At 40.0% G+C, this 27,107-nt stretch overlaps 1 protein-coding gene and 1 non-coding gene across 2 annotated transcripts in view; both read left to right on the forward strand.

The window, feature by feature from the left end:
* LOC102529128 (contactin-associated protein-like 3) overlaps window positions 1-27,107 on the forward strand; it is a 154,603-nt gene that overhangs the window by 124,442 nt on the left and 3,054 nt on the right. The window contains exons 16-25 of the mRNA XM_072952685.1: window positions 332-488; window positions 6,248-6,375; window positions 11,923-12,093; window positions 13,240-13,458; window positions 15,854-16,093; window positions 17,409-17,639; window positions 19,016-19,149; window positions 19,997-20,084; window positions 25,978-26,220; window positions 26,406-26,477. Coding sequence (XP_072808786.1) covers window positions 332-488; window positions 6,248-6,375; window positions 11,923-12,093; window positions 13,240-13,458; window positions 15,854-16,093; window positions 17,409-17,639; window positions 19,016-19,149; window positions 19,997-20,084; window positions 25,978-26,220; window positions 26,406-26,477 — 1,683 coding nt within the window. The remainder of the gene's footprint in view (window positions 1-331; window positions 489-6,247; window positions 6,376-11,922; window positions 12,094-13,239; window positions 13,459-15,853; window positions 16,094-17,408; window positions 17,640-19,015; window positions 19,150-19,996; window positions 20,085-25,977; window positions 26,221-26,405; window positions 26,478-27,107) is intronic.
* Window positions 17,927-17,999, forward strand: TRNAG-ACC (transfer RNA glycine (anticodon ACC)). The gene has a single exon. It is a non-coding gene; the product is annotated as a tRNA-Gly (tRNA).

Here is a 27,107-nt window from a genome sequence, read left to right on the forward strand (position 1 = left end):
CCTTCTTGAATGTTATTTTCAAATCAATTATGTAATTGGAATCCTCAAGAGAAATATGTAAACACCATGACTGAATGAGTTAGGGACAGCTCGCTCATTTTCTAAGAAAAGGAAAAAAAAAATATGGTGCCAGCGTAAGTCTTGACATTAAAATACATTTTGAAAACAGTTGGAAGCCCTCTTAAAAATGACCCTATTGCATAGTTAAAATATGCTCACCTCTAAATAGTCTGTCTCTGCATTTTCAATAGAGGGAAGTAAAGGAGCAGTACTGGGGAGGCAGGCAGTGGGGGGCAAAGTAGGTGTCACGTTTCTCATACTTGTCTTTCAGATGGAACCCCAGTGAGCTGGTGGGTTGGAAGAACCAATGAAACACACACTTACTGGGGAGGTTCTCTGCCTGATGCTCAAAAATGTACTTGTGGATTAGAGGGGAGCTGCATTGATTCTCAATATCACTGCAACTGTGATGCTGCTCGCCATGAATGGTGAATTCCATATAATTTCCCTGTGCAAACTGTCATTTTTTTTTTAATTGCTTAAACTGTGTACCTTAGGCAGACATGGAACACAGCCGCACAAGGAGCGCAGACTATTCCCTAGCGAGTTATGAGTCTAAGCATTGATGTGTACGATATAATTCACCTGAAGCTGGCTGTGTTAAAGTAGCTATTTCTGTCTAGCTGTGAATAACTAATCAGGCCCGTTTTATTTTTCCAATGAGACAAAATAGGAATACCAGATTAATGTTTCTCAATCGTTGAAAGTGAAAAAAATTGGACTTCCGAAAGCTGGGTTAAGCCGGTTAATAGGACCATCCCATGGGGGAGCCAGTGTTGTTTGCTGAGCTTTCTAATGTCCAGTTGTTTTTTTAAACGGCCACGTAGGGGAGACCAGACAAGGCTTTGAGTCTGTGGAAGGGGAAATACAGAACACCAAGCTGTCCGTGCACCTGGTGTTCTCAGAAGGCTACAAATCCAAAGAAAAGGTGGCTGAGGACAAATATTTCATTTTCTACCTCTGGGTAGGAAACAGTAGTCCCCTGAAAACTCATGTCTGCAGACCTGCCTTCACACAGATTTGGGGCCCAAATTTACACAACCTGGATGGTCCTTGAATGAAATGAACATGGGCACAGGTTGGCAGCACCCAGAGCCCATCCCAGGATCATGGGAAATTCTTCCTGGAGGCCTGCCCACCCCCTTCATGCGGGTGTCACCGGATTCCCACAGATGAAACGTCACCCGGCGTCAGCTCACGGCCCGGGGTCACACAGCACCGCAGGAGAGGAGTGGGCGGCAGAAGAGACCACCAAGGTCAGATTCGCGGAAATCCCAGGTAACGGATACCTTAAAAAATAAGTAAGTAAGTAAATAAATAAGTGAGCTATTTGAAAAATAAAAACTGGAACTGAAATATGAGAAAGCCATCGGATACTGCTGACAAAGACGACCGTGGTTTACGAAAGAGTCAAAGGATTGTTCATTGAATGATTAATTGTCAGTGATTGTCATCACTGAGACTGTAACTCTTGTGGATCAGGTGCTAGACACAAGTGATGGAAAAACTCGTGAGATGGCACGTATGTGTGAGTGAACGGCACAGAACATATAGAGCAGAGACAAGCGAAATGGGGACGAGGAAAGCAGCGACATGGAGGGGAGGTGCGGGCAAGACCGAAAGCGAAGGTTTGAGATAATTAAGAAGAGGTGACACGCAAATAGCTGAGACATTTCCCGAGTTGAGAAAACACTGCAACACCAAGCAGGATATATAAGAGTAAATCCGTGTCTAGACACACCGTGGTGAAATCAAAGAACACTAACGAGAATGTGAAAAGGAGTGGAGATGAAAGCGAGAATCTTGAAAGGAAAGATGCTCAGACGGCCCGCTGACCTCCCCGAGCAGCGCAGGACCCAGCCCACGGACGGTGGACCTTCCGCTCAGAGCCCGGGAGCCGCACAACTGTCAAACTCCCGGGGTCTACCCAGCCGACACTTTCTAAAAGTGGAATAAAATGAAGATCCAGACAGACAGACACTGAAGAAATGTGCCACCAGCCGACCCGCAAGAGGAATTTTTAAGAATGGCTTTCATTCAATATCTTGTAGTAACTTATGGTGAAAAAGAATCTGAAAACAACAACAAAAATAATGGTTTTCAGAATGAAAGAAAGTGATCTTATAAGGAAGGTCTCAGTTGGAAGCAGAAATATTGGGGGAAAAAAATTTTGTAAACGTAGACGTTAAAAAAGAAAAGCGGTAAATACTAGACACCCAGTAACATAGGACTGTGGGCATGAAATGGAAACATCAGTGAGCAGTCAGGTCCGATGGACAAAGGTGATTGTGGTTTCCAAAAAGAACTAAAAGAATGCTTAGAAATGAAACTATTCTTGAAATTTAAAACTTGTTTTGTAAATACTTATTAGAATTAACTTGCTTAAAGTGTGTATGTGAAAATTTTAAGTCCGACCTCTAAAGAATCAAAACAGCATGTAATATTCAAATCAGTAGCAGGAAGTAAGAAACAAATGGGATTTTAAAAACTTCCTTAATAAACAGAAAATAGGAATGAGACTTAAAAGGAAGAAAAGAAAGCAACAAGTACAGAATAAGATAAAAATGTGTGAATAGTCATACTCAATAAATGTGACAAAAGTAACCATTTAAATCCAGATGTCATATTGAATTACGAACAAATGTATCTTGTTTGTATACACCAAGAAATCTTGAAAGCAAAGTGCTAAAAAAAATTACTAGGCAAGTATACACAAAAGTAAGTAAATTTTTTAAGGCTTTTGCATGGACAAAGATCACTATTACTGTACAATCGTACTTTTTAATTTTAGTAGGAAAAATCTAGCAGTCCTAAACTTGCATGCTTCTAATAAAAATGACTCAAAATGTCTATAGAAAAAAAAAATTGTCAGAACTGAAAGAAGAAATTCACAAACAACCATGAAAAGAAGAGGCTTAAACATTCATCTGTTTGTAATTGGTGACTCACGTGGCAGAAATTAATGAGGATAGAGAACATTTTCAAATGAAATTGATGACTTAGTTTGTTGGGCACATACATTTGTAGGATACAGAATTTTCTCAAGCACATATGGTGCAGTTTTGCAAACTGATTTTCCCAAAACTCAAAAGATTTTTACAGCAGTGGTTATCATATGGACAGTTTCTCTGATTACAATGCAGTTAGTTACAAATGAATAATGGAAAGATAAAGATTATATATGAGGCAATTCAGAACCACAGTTGGAAAGATTGGGAACAAGGAAATAAAGATTACATTATTCATAAAAAATATGCTTGTCTACAAAGCAAAGCCAAGATAATATACGGAAATATTATTGAAATTAATGAGAGTTTAGTACGTTTACTTACTGAATCCTAGAATAACTGGATTCTTATCAAGAATGTTTGACTATAAGATACGACTATAAAAACCACTTGCAAAAGCAACAAAAAGAGTGTAACACCTTGGAACAAAGATAACAAAAAATTGCAAGACTTTTATGGGAGAGACATCATAAAACTTGATAATGAAAATACAAGAAGGCCTAGATAACTGGAGACGTCACACTACTGCCATGAATAGGAAAATTAAGTATCTTTCCTCCAAAGGAGTTCCTGGTTTCCATTTAATTCCAAACAGATGCTAAACATCTGTATTTTTGTTTTGGATGGTGACGAACTGGCTCTAAAATTTGTATGGAAAAGAATGGTGCATGAGAAGCTAAGACAATTCTGAAGATGGAAACATGGTGGGGAGACTAGCCTTTTCAGACACAAAACACTTCTTCAAGTGTTATGATGCCACACTTATCAATACAGGGTGGGTCTGCCAACAGGATATGCAAGTAGAATAACAGAACCCAATGAAGAACCTGGAAGCTTTCAAACCATGTAATTTTGGGTGATGAAAATGCTGTGTCACCAATCCCTCTTTCTCTCAAACAATTATAAAACTTAAATGGATCCAAGGCATCTTTTCACAGTAACTCAAAGTGGTCAAAGCTCCCTTAGACCTCCAAAGTCTACTGAGAAACAATGAACAGTAAGAACCATTTCCAGAGCATTAACAACTAAAAACCAAAAAAAAAAAAAAAAAAAGTGGACTTGGAAATTCTCTTACTGAATGTATAAAACTGTTGCGAGACATTTTCATGCCCAGATATCCATGCCATCTTTGCAAATTTAGGGAAAAAACTGAGATGCAAGAAGGAAACTGAGATATAACTCCTAATGAGGCGGTTGTGAAGGAGTCTGGTGGCCGTTGCATAGAATATCTTACATAAAGCATGGGCAGCTGGGAGTGACCTGTACTAGTAAAGAATTTTTAAATAAGAACTGTTTAAAATTTTCTCAGATTTAGGAAGATACTTGGCAAACAGCAAAGTTAAAAAAAGACTTGATTATAATATCTGCCTTAATACATGCTGCATCAGTATGATCTTTTAAAAAGCGTTTTCAGGGCTCTGTATGCATTGTCAGTGTTAAAAACAGAATTAAGGTGTAGCTTTTTATGACGTTCAAAAGTATGGCTTTTAAAAGATGCTTTAAAATTCAAAGATCGTCAGTGATTAACTAATATCCTTACATTTTTCCTCTAAGATGGGTCTATCAAAATAGCAATCATGGAAATTAAAGGACTAATTTGGAACATTTGCTGATATTTAATACCAGGAATTAACTTGGTGTATTACCCCCATGTTTATAAGAGAATAAATTTCCAGACTGACATACCCCCGTAATCCAGTGGCACCTTCTAGCATGTGACCCCGTTCCCAACAAAGCCAGGTGTTCTGTGTTTGGGATGATCTGCCTTTTTGCTCCCAAAAGCAGGAATCACAGGGGCTCAGCCAGATACAGCCATGTTGTTAAATTTAGTCTGACTCTTTGAAGCAATCTGAATCAGAAACATTGTTTCTTAACTGTCAGGGTATTTTAGTTCACATTTTTCACATTTCACCACATGCACTTTCTTAAAAGTTTAAAACAAAATACAAATCTTAGTAATTTTACATTTTCTATCTTAAAAAATATTCTGATGCCTAAGCAGAATTGGAATGATTAACTCTTAAGTTATGCAGATTTTTTTTTTGTCTGCAATGTGAAACTGCTGATTTTTTGACCCGCGAAAGTAGCGGTTTCAAATGCTCCCATTTATATACACAGAAGTGAGTGGTGGCTTTGTAAATTGTTAAGAATGAAAACTTACTAGGTTCTGCACAGATATAGGGCGATAAATCAGAACGATAAATCAGACAAACTATTATTTGCCCATACATCAAAAATACATATGTAATTGAAGTATGCAATAAAAAATATGAACACTTTACAAAGTTTCGAGAAACCTTCCTACTTTGTCCAGAGAGGACAATGACGGTGCGGCCAGTTTACTAGCCAGGCACCCTGGCTCCTGTTCCAGTCTATGAATTGGAAGCATAGGTATTACTATGCCCCCAAATAGTCACATGAAGATATTTTTATATTGTTATTGTTATTATTTATAACATTCACTAGGCTTTTAGTGGGCATTGATGATGGTTTTTATGTCCCCAACCCCAACACACAGGGCCTGGCAAATAGATGTGCAGTAAGTGTTTGTTGAATGAATGGATGATGGTAACCATTGACAAAGCCCTTGCCTATGTATTGTCCCATTTATTAATGTTGAGAGTGTATTGTATCACATCTTCATCGTGGTTTTGAATCTGTGTTTTGTTTTGCTTTTATTTTTAAATTTATAGCTTTAACAAATGACTCATAACCACAGTAGGAATTCCTAAAACTTCAGTAAGAGTGAAGTCCAAGAATTGAAAATCTAAGTCTTGCCAGTCAGGTGGTTTTGTTTGTGTGTTTTTTTTTTTTTTTTATGAAGGCAGATTGTTCTCGCCTGTGTAAGTTCCGCATTTAAGTATCACACAGTGGCTGAATTGCAAAGAGCAGTGAGTCGCTTAATTGCATCAAAATGTAATCTCAGGCATGTACCCAGGACCACAGTTTTGAAGACATGCCTTCTTTCTTCTCTGTGGTCATGTAGGTGAACACTGGTCTCTGCTCCTTAGATGACCTTATTCAATATATTTATTATGTAAGTGTTCACACGAACCGTTTGATTTCCCTACTGTTACGTATTTACAAAAGTTAGCTTAAACACCTCTTGAACTGCAGTAACAATTACTTATCCGTTCATCATTCAGAATAATGTCAGGGTGATTGTGTTTGTCTTCTAGGACCAGCGACACGGTGGTCCTTTCCCATAAGGAGAAGCTGCCGGTCACTCAGATTGTGACGAGAGACACGGGACGACCACATTCTGAAGTGGCTTATGCACTGGGGCCTCTGCTCTGCTCAGGGGACAGTAAGTAGTGGCAAGAGGAACCGTCTTGTCCCCTGCATGTCAGTGTTTTATGAGAAATCTAGCTGCACGGGTTCATAAAAACACTACACTGATCATCTCTACTTCATTAAGAATGCATTCACTTTATAAAAGAAGTATATATTGTTAATCTCATTGAGAAAAAAATCTATTACCTCTGGATTATCTGTCTTTTATATGGCATTTACTACTGCTGTGAAGACTCATGGGATCATCTGAAATATCGTATCACGTGTTCAGCAAATATCTCTTATCTATCTACTAGGTATAAAGCACTTTCCTGAGTGCTGAGAGGCCCAAAATTGGTAAGATGCTGAGAAAATGAAGTGACAGACCCCTTCAAGGGCACCTATTCATTAATGCCTTCTGAATGTTTACATGGGAAGCCTCCTCTCTCCTACCTACCCCTCCAACTGCATCTGGATTTCTCGTGTCTCTTTCGCTTCCCCAAAATAGCTAAGATGAAATAAGTGAGTTCTACCCTTAATTTCCCTCCTTCTAGTCACTCTTGAGTATCAGACCTTCTCCAGCATCGCTCCCCAGAAATTGCTTTTCTCCAGCTCACCAATGAGATCTCGACGTTGCTAAATCCAGGTGTTATTCTCAGATGTAATCTGAATTGATCTGCCAGCAACTTTGGATTCCTCTTGTGATTCACTCTCCTTTGATTCACCTTCTTTACTTGGTGGCCAGCATGCCACAAAACTCTGGTTTTCCTCCCTCCCTTGTCTCCCCAGCTTTCCTGCATCTCATCAGTGGGATGATGTTGGGGTTCCCCAAGGCTCTACCCTCTGCTCTCTCTCCTCTCTGCTCTCCATTGGTGGTCTTTTCCCATCATCTCATGGCTTTAAATACCACACTGACATCAAATGAGCCCCGCTTCTATACCTATACCCAGTCTCCCTGATCTCCCGACTCCTGCATGCAGCTGGCTATTCAGTGCTTCTTCATTCCAGTTGGCATTTCAAACTCAACTTTTCAAAAAAAAGAAAAAGAAAAAGAAAAAAAAAAGTTTCCACAACAACCTTCCCCAGCTCAGTGCATGGCAACTCCATTCTTCCGGTTGCTCCTTAGACTGAAATCCACTGAATGGGCTAAATAGCAGATTTGAGATGAAACAGTCAATGATCTTGAAGACAGATGAATAGAAATTATCAAATCTGAACCAGAGAAAGAAAAGGGATTGGAAAAAAAAATGAACACGGCCTCAGAGACCTGTGGGTTAATAATAAGATATAACATTCATGTAATTGAATTTCCAGAAGAAGAGAGGAAGGAGTGTTGATGCTGAAAAAAATATTTGAAAAGATAATGGCTGAGCACTTTGTAAGTTTGGTGAGAGAGAGACTTGAGAGGTTGAATGAAGCTGAAACAGGATGAGCTCAAAGAAATTCACATCTAGGTATATCATAATCAAACTGCTGAAAACTAAAGACAACGAGAAAAATTTTGAACTCAGCCAGAGAGGATAATGATACATTGCCTGTGGAGAAACACCGATTCCGATGATAGTGTTTTCATCAGAAATACAGAAGACAGAAGGAAGTGGCAAGAAATTTCTCAGGTGCTGGAAGTAAAGAATTGTCAGTCCAGAATTCTGTATTCAGGAAAAAAAAAAATCCTTCAAGAATGAAGGTAAAATTTTTTAAAATTTCAAATGAAAGAAAACTAAAATCATTTATGGCTAGAGGAATCCTTTAAAAGAATTTCTAATGGAAGTTTTTTAGATAGAAAGGAGATGATTTTCATATGGAAGTTTGGAACTTCAGGAAGAGAAAAATCAGCATTAGAAATGATAAATACCTGGGTTAATTTAATAGATGATTCTCCTATTGAGTTGTATTAAATATAGCTGAGGATTGAAAGCAAAAAATACCAAATTATTTCACAGGGTGTTTTATTTTATGTAAATGTAATAAACGTAGCAAGAATAACTTAAGCAGGATTAGGTAAAGAGACGAAACTGTTGTCAAGGTTTTTACAAATCACTTGAAGTTGTTAAAATATAGATTCTAAGCAGATTGGGAAAGGTAGTATATATTGTAATCCTTAAAAAAATTAAGAAACTGCTACAGGCAAATACAAATAGAATACTGATAATGTTTAAATAACCCAAAATGAGACAGAAAAGGGGAAACAAAAGAACAAAAAATGAGAGCAAGTAGGAAAAATAATAAAACTGAATCTGTCATATCAACATTTGAATTTAATGTAAGTGGTCTAAATAAATGAATTAAATGACAGATTGTAATGACAACTATATGCTGTCTTCAGAAAACTCAATTCAAATATAATGATATAATAAAAGGAAATGATGAAGAAAGATATACTGTGCAAACACGGATTTTAAAGAAAGCTGGAATTTCTATACTAAAATCTTTGCTTAAAAGCAAAGAAAACTAAGGGATATAGAAAAGGACTAGTAAGACATAAGAATCTTAAATGTGTATGCTAATAACTGAGCTTCAAAATATGTAAAGGAAAAATCCATTATTTTAATTAAAGAATCCAGTACTCCTCTTTCACAGAGAAAAAATCAGCAAGGATATAGAAGACCTGAATGTCACCACAAACCAACTGAATCTAACTGACATTTATAGAACACTCTACCAACAGCAAAATATATTCTTTTCAAATGCACATGAATCTTTAACACAGATACAGCATGTTCTGTGTTATAAAACAAACTTTAGCAAATATCAAATGATTTAAATCATACAAAATACATTCTCTGACATAATTGCATTAAATTGGAAATAAAGGTAGTGAGAAAGTCTCCAAACACTTAGAAATTAAACACTGAACTATTAACACATGAGTCAAAGACAAGGTCTCAATAGATACTGTAAAATATATTGAACTAAAGTGAAAATGAAAATACAGCTTGTCAAAATTGTCAGTCTGCAGTTATAGCAGTGCTCAGAGGGTTATCTATGGCATTAAATGATTATATTATGAAAGAAAAAAATATTTGAATTCAATGGGGCAAGCTTTCACCGAAAAAAAGCTAGAAGAAAAAGACAGAAATAAACCTAAAGCAAGTAAAAAGAAGAGAATTAATAAAGACAAGAGTAGAAATCAGTTAAATTAAAAGAGCACATAGAGATCTATGAAAACAAAAAATGATTCTTTCAAAAATCAATGAAGTTGATAAATCCCTAACACTATCCAAGAAAAGAGAAAATAAAGATTACCAATATGAGAAATGGAAGTTGTGGCAACACTACAAACCCACAGACATCAGCAGTATAATAAAAGTGCACTGCAAACAACCCTACACATATTAATTCTAAACATAGGTGAAATGGAGCAATTCCTTGAAAACCAGGAACAGCCAAAACTCACTCAAGATGAAACATACAACTGAAATAGGCCTCACAGTATTCATGAAATTGAATTTGTAATTAAAAACCATCTGAGAAAGAAGTCCAGACTGAGATGGTTTCACTGGTGGATTCCACCAAAAAAATAATCATACATCTACACAATTTCTTCCAGAAAATAGCAGAAATTCTTTCTAACATTTTAAGGAGAACATTACTCTAATATCCAAACTAGACAAAGAAAGTGCAAAAAATGATAACTACCTGTAATATTATCACCAACACAGATGCAGAAATCCTCAACAAAACATTAGCAAATAATCTAGGAAAGCACACACCACCACCAACTGCAGTTTATCCTAGGATGCAAGACTGATTCAGTCTTTGGAAATGAACCAATGTAATCTACCATATTAACAATGTAAAGGAGAAAAATCACATCAGATGCTTTTTGTGTATCAGCATGAATGCAATAATTTGAATTATGATAAATTCAACATGATAATTTATATCATGATAGCACTCACAATAAACCTCTTAGCAAACTAAGGGTACAAGGGATATTCTTCAGTCTAATTAATGGCTATCTGACCAAAACAGCTAACATCATAATTATTGATGAAAAACCAAATGCTTTCCGCCTGAGACTGAGAACAAGATAAGGATATCCAGTCTCACCACGTCTATTCAACAACATCTATCATACAGGAAGTTCTAGCCAGTGCAATAATGTAAGGAGGAAAGTAAGTGCATACAGATTGGAAAGCAAGAAAGGAAAGTCTATTTACAGATATTCATATGATTGCCTATGTAGAAAATCTCTAAGAATGTGCAAAAGAACAGAAAAACAAAAAAACAACTACTGGATCTTATAAGTGAGCTTAACAAGATTACAGGATACAAGGTCACTGCTAACAATCAATCATGCATGTTAGCAGTGTACAACTGGAAATTAAAATTTATAAAGCAATATGATTTTTAATAGCTCCAAAGAATATAATACTTAGGTATACATATAACAAAAACATACATAAAATCTGAAAACTAAAACACCTAAATACTGAAGAAAGGAATCAAAAAACCTAAGTAAATGGAGAGAAATACTGTGTTCATGGGTTGGAAGACTCAACATAGGGAAAGATGTCAACTCTTTCCACGTTGAACACCCACTTCACCAAAGAGGATGTAAGAATGGCAGATAAGCCCATGAGAAGATGTTCAACATCATTAGCTATTAGGGAAGGCAAATTAAAACCACAGTGAGATACTACTACACACCAATTTGAATTGCTAAAATAAAAAATTAACACCACCAAATGCTGGTGAAGATATGAAACAATTATATCTCTTATACATTGTTGATGGGAATTAAAAAATGATATGGCCATTCTGGAAAACTATTTGGCAGTGTCTTTTGAAGTTAAACATATACTTAGCATATGATCTAGAAATTCTACTCCTGGGAATTTGCCCTAGAGAAATGAAGACATATTCACACAAAAATCTTTGCACAGATGTTTATAGCAGCTCTATGTGTAACTGATCAAATCTGGAAACCACTCTAGTGTTCTTAAATGTGGACAAATAAACTGTAGCACATCCATATGATGGAATGCTGTAGAGCAGTGTAAAAGGAACAGCTATTGACATGCAACAATTCAAGTGAGTCTTGAAGGCTTTATATTGAGTGAAAGAAGCCAATCTCAAAGAGTTGCATACTGCCTGACTCCATTTACACACTATTTGGAAAAAGCAAAACTATATGGACAGAGGCTAGCTCATGATTGTCAGGGCTCAGGGGTAGGTGGAGAGTGTGACTATAAGGGAATAGTCAAGAGTTTTTTGCGGTGATAGAAATGTCCTTTATTCTGATTTTGGTGATGGTTACCCAAATGCATATATTAAAATGTATACAACGGTATGTTCCTCCAAAGTCAGTTTCCCTCTATGATAATTTAAAAAAATAATACAGTTTTAAAAAATCCACAGACCATTTTCATAGTGATTATCCCCCAATTCAGTCGCAGCCATGTCCAGAATCTTAATCCTCAAAGGAATCACTATTTGAATGTTCATGTCTTGGCTACATGTTCAGAAGAACAATTAATGCACTGAATGGTTAAAAAAATGCTAGAAATATAAAATGTCATTGTGATTTGTTTTGTTTCTTTGTTATTTTCACTGTCCTTTTGCTTTTTGTCAACAGAGTCATTTTGGAATGCGGCTTCCTTCAATACCGAGACCTCGTACCTTCACTTCCCTACGTTCCGAGGAGAGCTCACTGCGGATGTGTCTTTCCTTTTTAAGACCACAGCATCCTCTGGGGTGTTTATAGAGAATCTGGGGATCACAGACTTCATCAGGCTCGAGCTGCGGGGTGAGTTGCCCCCTCTGGATAGAGCCATCGGGCACTCAGCAATTAGCAGCCACCCATTTAGTAACCTAGCTCCTGATAAATTACCATGCCTCCTTGGTCAGTTGTATTTCTTTATTAAATGCTAAAATTCTATGATTTTAAATAATTACTTTTAACAGAGAGTAAAACAGTGATTGGTGAAACACGCAACAGTCTCTCCAATTCCTTGCTGTCTTCACTCTATGTGCAATCGAGGTATTAAAGCAATCTAGTCAAATAGCTACTCACTAAGTCACAGAAGCATTTGATTTTATTGACTATTCACATTGTTTATTTATGTAGGCAGAACTTAATTCCTTACTGTCTGAATTTCACATGGTGTTTTTAAAGCTATATTTAATCCCCCTTTATTTTTAATGAGTTTCAAACATTTTTTAATTGTAGTTGATTTACAACATTGTTAGTTTCAAGTGTATAGCAGTGGTTCAGTTACACGTATATATGTATATATCTGTATTCCTTTTCTCTTTTTCCATTGTAGTTTATTACAAGATATTGAATATAGTTCCCTGTGCTGTACAGTAAAGTCTTGCTGTTTGACTATTTTATATATGTTAGTGTGCATCTGTTAATCCTATACTCCCAATTTATCCCTCCTTCCCCTTTGATCATCTTAAATTTGCTTTCTATGTCTGCGAGTCTGTTTCTGCTTTGTAAGTAAGTTCATCTGTGTCTTTTTTAGATTCCACATATAAGCGATATCATGTAACCTTTGTCTGTCTGACTTACTTCACCTAATATGAAGATCTCTAGGTCCATCTATGGGCCATGGTTTCTCTTGAACCACCTATAAATAAACTCACACACATGAGTAGATAAAATGACAGTTTTATTTCTATAGGTGATTATCTCTGCTGCTTAGGGCTTAGCAAGATAAATAGCAAACTCTGAGGAGAAATGTGTAAAAATCAGTTTTGCTTTTCTTTCTCTGGGATACAGATTTATCTCCCTTCCCACCCCACCAACCAACTCAGAGTGACATTTGTCCGCATCAGTGTCTGGTCTCCGTTCACAAGGAGCACGTCTTGGTGCTTTTCTCCTGTCTACTCAAGACTAAATTTTCTCCCCCCTGAAGGAATTGAGCACCCCTTATATCTTTATTTCCAGCTCCCGCAGAGGTGACCTTTTCCTTCGACGTGGGGAATGGGCCTTGTGAGGTCACGGTGGAGGCCCCCACTCCCTTCAATGACAATCGGTGGCACCGTGTGAGGGCGGAGAGGAACGTCAAAGAAGCATCGCTGAAAGTGGATCAGCTCCCCAGCAAGACCCAGCCGGCCCCGGCTGACGGGCACGCCCGCTTGCAGCTCAACAGCCAGCTCTTTGTGGGTGAGCGCTGTGCGGGGGCTTTGCAGCCGCGCTGGGCTGGGGGTACAGAGATGCCCCCGGGGGAAATCACAGCTGCCAAAGTAGTGGCCCTCGCCTTTGCCAGCAACTTCCACTGGCAGCACTGGGGGGAGGGGGAGGTGGTGAATACGATCCTCCAAACTGAGGAGGAACTTTGAGACTGGGAAACGAAATGGGCAACTCCATAAAATACAACCAGCAAGTTTACTGTGGGTAACAAACATCCCCACCCCCGCCACCGCCAGATCCTGCGGACTGTGACCCAGAAGGCATTGGTGGCTGTTTTCTGATCATGGAGAAGGTTACAGGGGGATTTAAAAGGGCCACAACTAAAAACAGAATATGACTACCAAGTAAGAAGCACGTCCACACCTTTGAGAACTGGGATTTTTTTCTGGGGAGAGAAGGGGTTTCATGACCATCCGCATCAGCAAAAAGCATTCTTCTAGTTTTCCTATCAGATGAAGGCAAGGGTTAGAGTGGACAGGGAACATATCTGGCGTGGGAGCGTTCCTTGTGAACAGGCTAGGGCTCAGTCACGCAGAAGGGGGAGGAGGTACAACTGAGGGTCTAAGATGGAGCTGACAAAAAAAATGGAGTTAGTGTGGTTCAGCCACACAAACACCAGGTACCAAGAGCTCATTGAATATTCAGTCTCTCTTCCATGGATTATTGTACCCAATCTACAGATGAGATAATGGAGGCTTAGAGAGATCAAGTGACTTGGCCACTGAAATCCAGCTTAGAGGGAAAATGCAAACCACGCTGGACTGATTCCCAAGCTTGCCCTCCATGTCATAGACGGCAGATGTCTACTTCTGTCACTTTTTATCGGTACTGTTTATCAAACAATTAGCCATTTTTATCCATTTCTCTCATTTCACTTCTCAGTGTAGTTAGAGAACCAGCCTTGTAACTGGGACAAAATTCTCCAGTTTCCCCAAAAAACAGACTGTAGGAGACCAGGGCGGCAGAGGCAGCCCCGTGTGACTATACACAGCAGGACTTCCACCTTTATTTTCGCCGTCTATTCTTTAAAGATTAAAGCTCTGAGTAGTGGGGGGGGGGGCTTCCCTCTAATTTATTTGCTTATTCTTTATTATTTTTTGTTTTTCCTAAAGTGAGAAATAAGTTTTGCTACATTACTATCTTGACAACTCTGTTCTAATTTGGAAACTAAGCAGATTATCCAAGCAGCTCTCACTTGGTCTTTTCTCATGTATTTTAAAGTAAGTAAGGATACAGTCCAGTTAAAAGCTGATATAAATTACAAAGTAGCACACAGTTTGCTTTGCAATACCTTCAGCATCCAGTGGCTAATGCTCTGCAATGAATTTAAGTGTGTGTGTGTGTACAGCCCACAGCACCATCAAACTCAGCTGCAAGCGTAGTTAGTTCTTACTGCATTGATATCTAACTGCAGATCAAATTAAACAATTTTATTTTCTGATTTAATAATCTTGAGAACTAATGAACAGAATTTCTAGGAACAAAGTCTGCATGGAAATCTACCTAGAAGCAGTATTCCCACTAGGATAGTGTTTCTAAAGCCTGAGAAGTTGGTTGCAAATTCAGATTCGGGGCACCTGCCCCAGGCCCACTGAATCAGAATCTTTTGGAGCAAATCCAAAATCTGGTTTTTAGCAAGCACTCCAGATGACTCCTGTGCTCCCATATTTATTAGACTCATGTCTAATAAATGATAGAAATAGAAAGAGATGATATTCTGTTAATGTGGTACCACCTGACCTCAGACCAGGATGGAGTAAGGAACACCTGAGGACCTAAATTTTGGTTTTATCCCACCTTCCTTCTCTGTTCGTCCTCTGTTCAATTCCTTTTCATAGCTTTATTATTGAGAGCTTTTCTAAGTGAGAATTAGTATTATATATACATATATAAACTTATAATGCATATATTATACAAATATATTCAAATTTATAATGCATATTATATATTAAATAATATACAAATTTAGATATTGCACATTTGTAATATATATTATATTGCAAAGATTGTCCACTCTGTCACCTTTATTTTGCATGTCATCGTTTATAAATTTAAAGCTTAAAAAGGATTGGTGGTCTTCCTTTTGCTCTTGAAGAAAGGAGCAAATGTAAAAATGTAAGTCTGTCTAAGTATAATGTGAGGAAGTATTTTTAGAATAAATATTTACCAAGTTCAACTTTAAAAATATTTTCATGAGTGGTGTATTCAATGCCATTTGATGATTCTTCACTTCGATCACAGCCTGTGTTTTTGGAATTAGATTTGTTCATAAAACTTTGAACAGATCATTATCCATGTGGCCTGAGTTCGAGGTGGAGACAAAACCCGGGGGTGGCCACCCAGGAATGCAGCAGTGTTTCCCTCGCAGGTGGAACAGCCAGCAGGCAGAGAGGCTTCCTAGGATGCATCCGGTCTCTGCGGTTGAACGGGCTGGCCCTGGATCTGGAAGAGAGAGCCACAATGACACCAGGAGTGGAGCCAGGGTGTCCAGGACACTGTAGCAGCTACGGACACCTGTGTCGCAATGGAGGGAGGTGCAGAGAAAAACGCAGAGGGATCGCTTGCGACTGCACCTTCTCTGCGTATGACGGGCCATTCTGTGAGCATGGTGAGTGTCACCAAGGAGCAGGTTACAGGGAACAGGTGGAGCCCTTGATCGCTATGAAGACCATTTCTGGCATCTCACGCTGTAAAGGCAGCTCTGTAATTAGCTGAAATAGAATTGTTTCTGTCCGCAAAGCCTCCATTTCACTTGGAAGGAGGTGTGACTGTATTCTGGAGAAGCCAGGACTGCTGCTGTTAGATCTGCTCTCATCCCCTCTGGATTTCTCAGAGTCCTCACCGCAACACCTCGGGCAGAGCAGTACCTTTTAACTAAGCATTTTCCCTGGGCGTTTTAATTTTATGTAAATCAAAGATGGAGCCTTTTGGAGGCCATAACAAAATATTGTTACTCAATTCTGGGTTACAGGAACATGAAGGGATTTTTATTTATACTTTTTTTTTTTTTTTGGTGCAAAGAAAAGCCACTTTATTCGGAAAGCCGGCAGACAGAGAGGATGGCAGGCTAATGTCTTGGAGAACCATCCTGCTGCAGTCAGAATACAGGCTCCTTTTCTACAGAAAACACAAGGGAGGGGTGTGGTTGGTTGTTGCAAACTTCTTGCTGCAGGAATTCTTTTTCTTGAAGCGTCCCCTGGGTCAGGCCATGGTGTCCCTGTAAACCTCCAACAAAACAAAGGTTATTCTCTATTTTGCAACTTGTTATCTCTGCAGAAGTGCGGAAGTGCTGACATCCTTAAAGGTCAGAGCCCGGACAATAGGCTCTCCTGGGTATTTCAGGCTAAAGGCAACATTGTTTTACAAAAGATGCAGGGCGAGCAGGACTGAGCCCAGAAAACAGGGCAGGTGGTAAGACTAAAGGAACAGATCAAATTCCCCCATACAGTCAGATCTGTTCTCTGTTACAAGAGGTCCAGCAGACATCTCAAAATGAGCACACTCGCCCTGATCACCCCCAAAGCCTGTTCAGCCCACAGCCGTCCCCTGTCGATCGGTCTGGACGGCAGACCCGCAATTTCAGATGCTCAGGATGAAAACTGGAGATGCTTTCGGGAATCCAGTCCATTAGGCCATCCTGTCGGCTCTGTCTTCCCAACCGGCCACCTGCCTCTATACTTTCTTGTTTTTAATCTCACATGTTTTTATTTTTTCCCTTTCTTCTGCTTTTACTTTTTAAAAAATGCATCTGCAATGTTTTTAAATTAAAAAAAAAAACAGCAAAGCATATACCCCATTATTATTTTCTCTCTGGAGGTATTTAAAGATTAAAGAAACTCTTCAAATATACATAAATGTGCAAAAAAAACAAGACACTTGAACGTACATCTCGCTGATACAACAAAAAACACTTGTCATTCCAGAGGTGTCTGCCTATTTTGAAAGCGGCTCCTCGGTTACCTACAGTTTTCAAGAGCACTACAATTACACCCTTAGTAAGAACTCCAGCTCCTTCGCGTCTTTACTGCGTGAGGACCTGACACTGACCAGAGACATGGCCGCACTGAGCTTCCGGACCACGGGGACCCCCAGCTTACTGCTCTACGTCAGCTCCTTCCACGAGGAGTACCTGTCCGTTATCCTCGCCCCGAACGGTGAGTGACTTCACTGTAAGAACAAGAAAACTGACCTAGAAAGTTAGGGCCATAAGGAGGGGGCCCTTTCAGTGCTCAGCTGTAAACAAGGGAACACAAGTGCATCCTCCGCCTGCTCTCGTGTTATTAGCGTTGGTTTATTTTTCATTGTAACCCCAACTGTTTTATCACTGAGGTTGACGTTTCAGCGATTACTGTAAGACGCCTTGCTGCCATCGAAGCTTGAGCGTTTGATGCGTTTGAAGTCCAGCTGTGCTGCTGTTTCTTGTTAAGCGGCCCTTCCTGGGGGAGGCGGTGGCTCAGTGGTAGAGCGCGTGCTTACCACGCACGAGGTCCTGGGTTCGATACCCCGTGCCTCTATTTAAAAAGAAAAGGGGGCCTTTCCTTCTGCACGTGAATAAATTAGCGTTACGTTTCATTTTGAAACAAGATACTTCACTTTATACATGGGAAATGTTCCTCCCTCCTTGGAAGTGAAGTAAAGATGTACATGAAACCATGTAAAGGCCCGTTTCCGTGAGCATCAGATAAATATGTTTGTTCTTTACCTGCATCAGTGGTTGAGAAGTCAGTTGTGTCATAACCACATACAAAGGAAAGGGGGATGACAGTGACCCCGCCCACGGCCACCCGTAGGAGAACAGAACCAAGACTTTCCCAATCAGAGAACAAACCAAGCTTTAATGTTGAGAATGCGGGGAGCCTTCCAGAATCTCTGACTGCTAGAATCCCTTACAGGCGGGACCGTGGTACCTTATAGGTGGTCACTGGGTAGAGAGAATCCATCTGTGAAGGAGAACAGTATGTGAGTCAGAAGATTTGGATATTGTACTAAATCACTCACTTCTTGCTTTTTTCGGCTCCTTGATTATGGCAGAAGCATTAGAAAAAATTTCTGGTTGTGCAAAAAAAAACCCCATTAATTTGTGAATGCCAGCGATATCTTAAAATACATTAAAACGAGTCATATTAAAAGAAGTTATGCTTATAGAAGCTGAATGTTAATGTAATGTTGCTTGAGGTTTTACCATTTAATAATACGAACACCACATGAATAATGAATGTTGAGCATAGCTTCGCGCTTTCATATGCATAACTTAGACTTTTTCCTCTGGTTAAGGAAAATGGAAGCTCTTAGAAAAAGACCATGTGGTCTTGACTTTCCAGATTGTGGAACCGGATTCTGAACCTGGCCCCAGAACAGCACATAAATGATGACCAGTCCAGGAAAAGCGACTATGGGTGCATTCCAGTAAATGCTCCTTAGATTCAAATTGTATTAAATTTTTTTTAAAAAATGTGCCTTAGAACCTGCATTGGCAGTTTTTATAATAAAATTCTATTTTAGGGGAAAATGTCATTTTTCTCTTTTTTAGGAAGTTTGCAGATCAGATATAAGCTAGACAGACACCAGGAACCTGATGTTTTTAACTTTGGTTTTAAAAACCTGGCTGATGGCCAGCTTCATCAGGTGAAGATTAACAGAGAAGCAGCAGTGGTCTCTGTAGAGGTAAGTTGTACGTTAACAACAGGTACAGGAGTCAAAATTGTGATGCTCAGAATGTACCACCTAAAGCAAAAAGTTAATGATAACTCCAAACAAAAGAGATGCACGTTGAGCACTGTCCTTCCGTAAGTCTTGCTAGGACAGAAAATGTAGCCGAGGTGTTTTGTTTAGCAATGTTTGTTTAGAAAAAGACTGTCGAAGTTATTAGTATTTGACCATTTGAAATACTATGGTCTTCTCACTGGTTTTCCTTTATTTGGTTGGAAATACTGTCTAGTTTATCCCAGTGACTACTGGCGATATTCTAGTGGGGACCTATCCGCACTGAATTACAAAAGAACAAATGTTACCGAAGTTTAACCGCAAGGGGAAAAGCAAGCTCTTGCTTAAAGTGGGAATGCATTTTGAAAAACATCAGAGTATTTAAATTATGCATTGTCACTGGGTTTTGAAATTACGCATTGTCACTGGGTTTTGAAGAATAATCTTTTGTATTGAATCTGTATGAATAATACATTTTTCTGCTCATGTTACAAATTTCCTTTCTAAATAAGTAAAAGCTCGAAGGTTCAAAATAGCTATTGCCTCTCTTTGCGGACTGGACCAATTATGGACACTTAAATCATGAAGGAAGTGTAGGGAGAGGGAGAGGTGAAGGGTCGAGTGGAATGTGAGGTATCATAAAAATTGTTTATAAAACAGACTTCCCCTTTAACCTTTGTGATAGCATGAACGTGTGGCTTATGTATTTATTTACTTATTTTATCATTTTTCTCGGTCTTCCTTTGAGTCCCCATCCCCTTATCTTCCAAATTGCTTGCCATTTTGTTTCTTGTGGAACATCTAACAGGTTAACCAGAATACAAGGAGACAAGTCATCCTGTCGTCGGGGACAGAATTCAATGCTGTCAAGTCCCTTGTGTTGGGGACGATCTTAGGTAAGTGGAAGGAAAAGGGTCCCCCCCTCCCTCCGCTGCCCCGTGACATGGATCCGAAGTGGTGGGTTGCAAACACAGGAGGCATTCATCATGCTGAAAAAAGCTCCTTGACATATGCATGCCTTCCGAGTGAGTGACAGTCAAGGTAGAAGCTTATACTCTTGTCTGAGTGCACATTACAATCACAAGTCAGTGCTGCCTGCGAAATGAGCCAGGGTTTTATCCAGGAGAAATACCGCCACACTTGCCCCACTTGGCCATCAAACATGATGGAACTCGGCATTTTTCTAACAGTTCACGAAAGACAAAATTAAAGCAGATCTCAAGTTCACCAATGCTAGAAGCATCGGGGTCAAATGCAGCAATCATTTAATGATAAATCTAGGTTTATGTTTAGGAAAAGAAGAAGAGACAAAGCTGCTTGTTTTTTTCTTAGCCAACGAATACGCTTTGGGCTGTGGCCTGGGACCTGCCTTCGTCGGGGGCTGCAGTGACACGTGTCCGTTGCTCCCGGCTCCTCTTGGAAAATCACAACCTAAGCATCCCACAGGCATCCTTTATGACTGCCAGTTACTCTCCATAAAGATGCCGAAGGAAAAGCCGGCTTTACTATCTAGATGGCAAACTCTTTATGCCTTTTCCCCCCTCGTCACCAAGAATTACATGGAAATAAAAGCAAATATCGAAAGGGATATAGAAACTCTATCTTTTATTAAAAATGAAATGTTATTGGGGGGAACCCTCTGGTGGCAGGTTTATCACTCCTGCTCTGGTGCACATCTGGCTCTCTTTTGTCTGAAATAACTGGTGGCATCTTTATTAGCTGTTCAGCCATTTCTACACTGATTCTTTTGGTCGCTTCTTCTACCCCACGTTTGTATTGCATCATGAACTTGAGAATGTTAGAGAAGGCACGTGAATGGGTGCTCAAAATCAGTTGAGAAGCATAGAAACTATTAAAATGATCACGGTGAGGGTACAGTTCAGGGGTAGAGTGCGTGCTTAGCACCCACAAGGTCCTGGGTTCAATCCCCAGTACCTCCATATGAATAAATAAATAAAGCCCCAATTACCTCCCCCACAAAAAACCCCAAAGAAATGAAAATAAAATAAAATAGAATATATATATATATACATTTCTTTGTTAAAACAAACGATCACGTCTTTCATAGAGATGACAGACAATGAAATGATGACTTCTTATTCTTCTGACAAAGGAAATGTCAGGAATCCTCGTTCGCTTCTGGGGCGCTCTTATAAATAGTAAAAACAGAAGTGTAATATTTCGATGCTGCAGCCTAAATGTTAAACAGCTCAGCTGTCAGAGAGGCAGGTTAAGCCAAGTAAGGAGGGTAAGAATGTAGTTTTACTGCGGAATGTGAAGAACCAAGCGGTGGTGGTCCTCCACTGTAATCATGCCTTAAAGGTGGATGAAGAACCTGGCCTTGAGGATGTACTGACCGAGAGGCAGCGTGTGCTGAAAGTCCTTTCGTGTGGTTCGTTGGTCGAGTCCCCTTCCCCACACGTGGGCTAGGGATCAAGCAGTTAACACACAAATAAAATAGTGGCACAATATAGTAAACCAAAAAGGATTGGAAAAACAATGAAAAGAAAGAAATTGCTCCTTCAACTTTCGCCGGTGAGAATTAACAGTATGCATTCAGATGGAGGCTGTGAAATTCCTACAAGTTCAAAGACCACTTGGAGTTTTAGAAAACAGTGGGCCAGAACCTCATCCTTGGCTGTCAGCTGAACAAATATTATAATTGGTTTTAACACCGAAATGGAGAAGAATTTCCTCCCCTTTTTATCTAATACTGAGCTCCACTCTCTGGCCTGACTGATCCTTGGTTTGAGCAGAGTGAATAACTGATCGTCCCAGGGGTCTGCAAACCGCAGAGCGATACTTCTGCAGAGTGGGCGTGATCTGTGCGTGGCGTGATGGTTCTGTCTGCCCCCAGATCTCTTCCCGCACCCACTGCCAGATGTCTGTGTGCACTGTTTCCCCAGCCCTGAGGACAGATGTGGTCAATAAACGAAGCAGACACAGGACACACACAACTTCATGCCCTCAGGGACTCCAGTCTTTGACAGGAGAGACAAGACATGTTCAGAAATGTCTGTGATCCAAAATAGAAAGTTGCCATCAGTAAGTGTGAAATTGACAAAGGGAAACTTTTAGAGATAACTTAGGTTCAGATGTCTGATCTATGAAGAAGTCAGCAACAGATGACGGAAGTTGATTTAATCACTAAATTGCATTGTATGAAAAGGAGCATTTTAATAAAAAAGTAGAATAATACATTTTATTATATACATTTTTCTTTTCCCATGAGTTAATACAAAGGGGACAATAGCACGGAATTGAAGATGTTAATATTTTTATTCAGGAATGATATATTCAAAAGCATCTCTTTCAGGCCATAAAAATTAAAGCTGAAATTCAGCAGTGACGTTTATAACCTGAAGCAATTGAATCTAATAAAATAATATTCATTTCATCTGTACCTAGCGGGGTGTATCTTGATCAAAGACTAATAAAACTTTCCACGGTTCGGGTAACTTTACTTCCGGATGGCTTCTGTTCTAATTCTGCTGCCACATTTAGGTCAGTTACTGAGTATAAAAAGACTACAGTTTTGTGTTCAGATTTGGAGGGTATAAGCAGAACTTCCCTTTGCTAACTTACAGTAAAATGGACCAAAAGCTTGGCTAATAAAGAGCCGTTAATTTTCCAAAGAAAGTTGTCCCGAACTGTAACAAGTTATCCAGTGCTTATTTCTTGTTAGCTATGTTGAATCATTGAGTTACCCATTCATTCAAAAATGTTTAGTGGTCCCTAATATATGCACTTACAGTTCATCGGACCTTTTAAATGACTATTCTACCTGTCCTCAAAGCACTCGTGGTAAAATACACAATATAAACAATATAATACTGGTCATGGCTAATCCAATTAATGATTATTATTTATGCCAATGTGCTTTGGAAAAATGGTTCAGCATCGTCTTCTAATGAACATGGTTCTTCCCTTCCTTCAGTGATCTTATTATTCACAATGACCAATCAGGTTAAGTTTTCCCAGTTACTAATTTCAATATAATCCTACTTTAAATGTAAATCTTTAGGTTTCTCATTTTCTATGTAGTCTCAATCCTGATAGAGCTTATAGTCCCAAAGTACGGGGAGCTTTAAAATACAACCACCAAAGGTGCCTTAGCATTTTTGCGGTTTTATTTCTCTAAAGACTTCTGTCTAATTGGTATTCTGTTGATTGGGGGTTTTTGTGCATTAAAAAAAACTACCAAAATAACAAACCCAAAATAGCACAACAAAGCAAAATCCTGTTTTTAAAGTATGCAGACTAAAGACGTGTCTTCCTATCTCTTCCTGGGGGAGAATACAATGGGGTGAATATAGTTCAGATCAGTAGAGTCATGTGAATAAACCTTCGTAGGTCAATTATCCGTGTGAGAAAGGAAATTCACTGAAGGATTGTATGTTGAAAAATGGAACTCCATGTATGAGAATTGGGTAATAAATAATTTATGGAAATTTCCTACTGAGATCTGTGTGAAGAGACTAGAATTTAGATATTAAAAAACTCCATTGACTTATGCAACATATATCAGTCTATGCTATGCTCTGCTTAAGAATTTAGAAGGAAATGCACATAGAAAGACACAAAGAGTTTACACAATTTCAGGAATGTGAATGTAAATGCAGAAAATATTCAACAAAACATTAGCGTATCTAATCCAATTAGATATAAAATTATTATATACTATGACCAAGTAAGATTTATCCCAGGAATTTAAGGTCCGTTCAATAGATAAAGATGAATGTAACAGACCGTAATAACAGAATAAAGGAGAAAGAAACACATAATCATCTCAATGGACACAGGAAAAGCGTTTGAAAAAATCCAACACACTTTCTTAGTTAAAACAGTGAACAAATTAGAAATGAAAGGGAGCTTCCTCATGTGAAAAGAGGCATCTACAAAAAGCTCACAGCTAACATCACGTTTAATGGTGAAGTAATGGAAGTCTTCCCTAAGATCAGTAATGAGATGAAGATGTCCTCTTACCACTTTTGTTCAAGACTGTAGTGCAGGTCTGAACCAAGGCTGTTAGACACGGAAAAGAGTAAAAAGTATCCAGATTAAAAAGGAAGAAGTAAAATTATCTTTATTTGTAAAGGACATGAAGTCGTAAGGAATCCATGAGAAAAGCTATTAGAGCTAATAGACAATTTTGGCAAGGATTCGAGATCAGTACACAAAACTTTATTGTATTTCTATATACTAACGATGCACAATACAAGAACCAAATAAAGAATGAAATCTAAATTCTATTTATCATAGCATCAAAAAGAATCAAATAGTTAGGAGTAACTTTAACAAAAGAAGGGCAAGACATGCACGGTGAAAACCACAAGACATTGTTGGAAGGCTTTGTGGAAGACTCCCATAAATGGGAAGGCATTTGTGTTCATGGATTGAAAGACTCAGTGTTGACAGGATGCCAGTGCTCCCCGAGTTGATCTACAGATTCAACACAATTTCTCCCAAAATCCAGATGGCCGCCTCTAGCAGAAATTGACAAGTGGATCCCAACATTCATATGGAAATGCAAAGGGCTGCAGATAGCCAAAACAGTCTTGGGAAGAATGAAGTTGGAGGTCTCACCCTTCATGACTTCAAAATGTTGTACATAGCCGCAGTAGTCAAAACTGTGTGGTACTGGCATAAAGGTAGACACACTGATCAGCAGACTGGATTGGAAGTCTAGAAGGAAAACTGTAAGTCTGGTGCCGGGACCCTTCAGTGGAGAAAGAATAATCTCTCTTCCAACAAATGGTGCTGACCCTACCAGATACCCACAAGTTTAAAAAGTCAGATTGGACCCCTACCTAACACCACGTGCAAAAAGCTAACTCAAAATGAATGACAGACCTAAATGTGGGGACTGAGGTGATAAGACTCTTAGAGCAAAACATAACTGTTAAGTCTTTACGACTTTGGATTAAGCAACGGTTTCTTAGAGAAGGTTCCTCAGAAACTTTGGGTTAGAGCATGGATTCTCAAAAGCACAAATCACAAAGAAAAATAGATAAACTGGACCTCATCAAAATTAAAAACTTGTAATTCAAAAGACACTATCAACGAAGTGAAAAGACAAGTCACAAAACAAAAGAAAACATATTTGCTGGTCATGTATCTGGTAAGGGACGTTAATACAGATATATAAAGAACTCCTATAACTGAACAGTAAAAAGACAGCTAACCCAACTTAAAAGTGGCCGAAGGATCTGAGTAGACATTTTTCTCAAAGAAGATACACAAATGACACACACGAAAAGATGTTCAAAATCACTAGTCATCAAGGAAATGCAAATCAAAACCACAAGATATTTTTATGTCCAACAGGATAGCTAAGATCAAACAGAGAGTAACAAGTGTTGAGGATGTGGACAAATCAGGCCCCTTGTGCACGGCTGGTGGGCGTGTAAAATGGAGCAGCCACTGTGGAAAAACCGCTTGGCGGTTCCCTACGACGTTCAGCGTACTTTATCAAATGACCCAGAAATCCCACTCTTAGGTACATACTCAAGAGAACTGAAACTACATATCCACACACGGCGGAGGATTTCATTCGTCTGTAGCCCACGGCTGCACCCGGGAGCTCCAGTTTGCTCACAAGCAGAGTGAGCATCGGCAGGGCACCAGCTAAGGCCGCGGGTACCCGCGCTGGCTGTCTCTCCTAAGGGAGGAAGGACCGAGGGTTGGAGGGCGGTTCTGCTCGTCCCCGGGGTGCAGGTGCAGGATGTGTGGGTGCCCGGCGAGTCGCCCCGCAAGCGCTAACGCTGTGTCCCGCTTCTTTGCCCGCAGAGTCCCCCGGCGCGGAGGGCGGCCCGGACGCCGACACGCTGCGGGCCGGCGCGCGCGGCTTCACCGGCTGCCTGTCCGCCGTGCGCTTCGGCCCCGCCGCCCCGCTGAAGGCGGCGCTGCGCCCCGGCGGCCCCGCCCGGGTCACCGTCCGCGGGCGCGTGGCCGCCGCGTCGCGCTGCAACGAGGCCGCGGGGCCCGGGGGCCCCGCGCGGGAGGCGACCCGGCCGCTCGCGGGCGGCGCAGGTGCGTGGCCCCCCGCCCCCCGCCCCCGGGGTCCCCGAAAGCCCTCCGCGCGCGCCGTCCCGTTCCCTGGGCTTCGCAGAGTCCCTTCTGCGGCCGCACTGCCCGCTCGTCTTTCGGACGCCGGCCGATGTCTCGGGAGCCCTCCTGCCCACTCTCCTCTGTCTCTCTCCCCGTTTCTGCCGCAGGTCGCTCGGGACCAGCGGATGAGGGCGAGCCCTTGGTGACTGCGGGCCGGAGGGACTCCGCGGTCATCGGAGGTAACGGGGCCGCGAGTGACCTCGCCCTTGCGTCGCGGGCCCTATGAGCAAAATCCCCCCCAAGTGTGTCCGTGAGAATCCGTGCTGATTGTGAGGCCGGTGGCAGGCCACATGCGTTTGCTCATGTTCTTGGTGTAATTTGACCGAATTCAGCTCCTTTGGAGGTGCTTGGGCGAAGGAACGGATGGTTCCGCTGAAACGCTGTTTAAAGGATGGTTGCCAAGCCGTAGCATATTAAGACGCGTTTCATTTGAAAATAACCATTAGTGTTTCTCAGGATTATATACCTAAGGTGACTTACTTTTACTTCTTCGATTAAAAATAGCCCAGAACACTTAAAAATAAGAGGAAAAACAAAACATATTGAGAGAAGCACCTGAGCTACACAAATTGACATTTTCCTAAACATGGTAAATAAAACAGCAAAACTGTTGCTGGTATCAAGCTGATCTTCAGATATATATAAATATATATATTTTTTCATTAAGTAAATCCATCCATATAACCGTACATACATATAAAGAAGAAAACATAACGGGACATTAAATACCTTCCAAAAATTCTCTGAAACAAGATTTATCCAGGTCTGACCCAAAAAATTAATTTTCATTTCTCCTTCCTATCATTTTA

Source organism: Vicugna pacos, chromosome 31 (assembly GCF_048564905.1).
Source record: "Vicugna pacos chromosome 31, VicPac4, whole genome shotgun sequence".
Lineage (NCBI taxonomy): Eukaryota > Metazoa > Chordata > Mammalia > Artiodactyla > Camelidae > Vicugna > Vicugna pacos.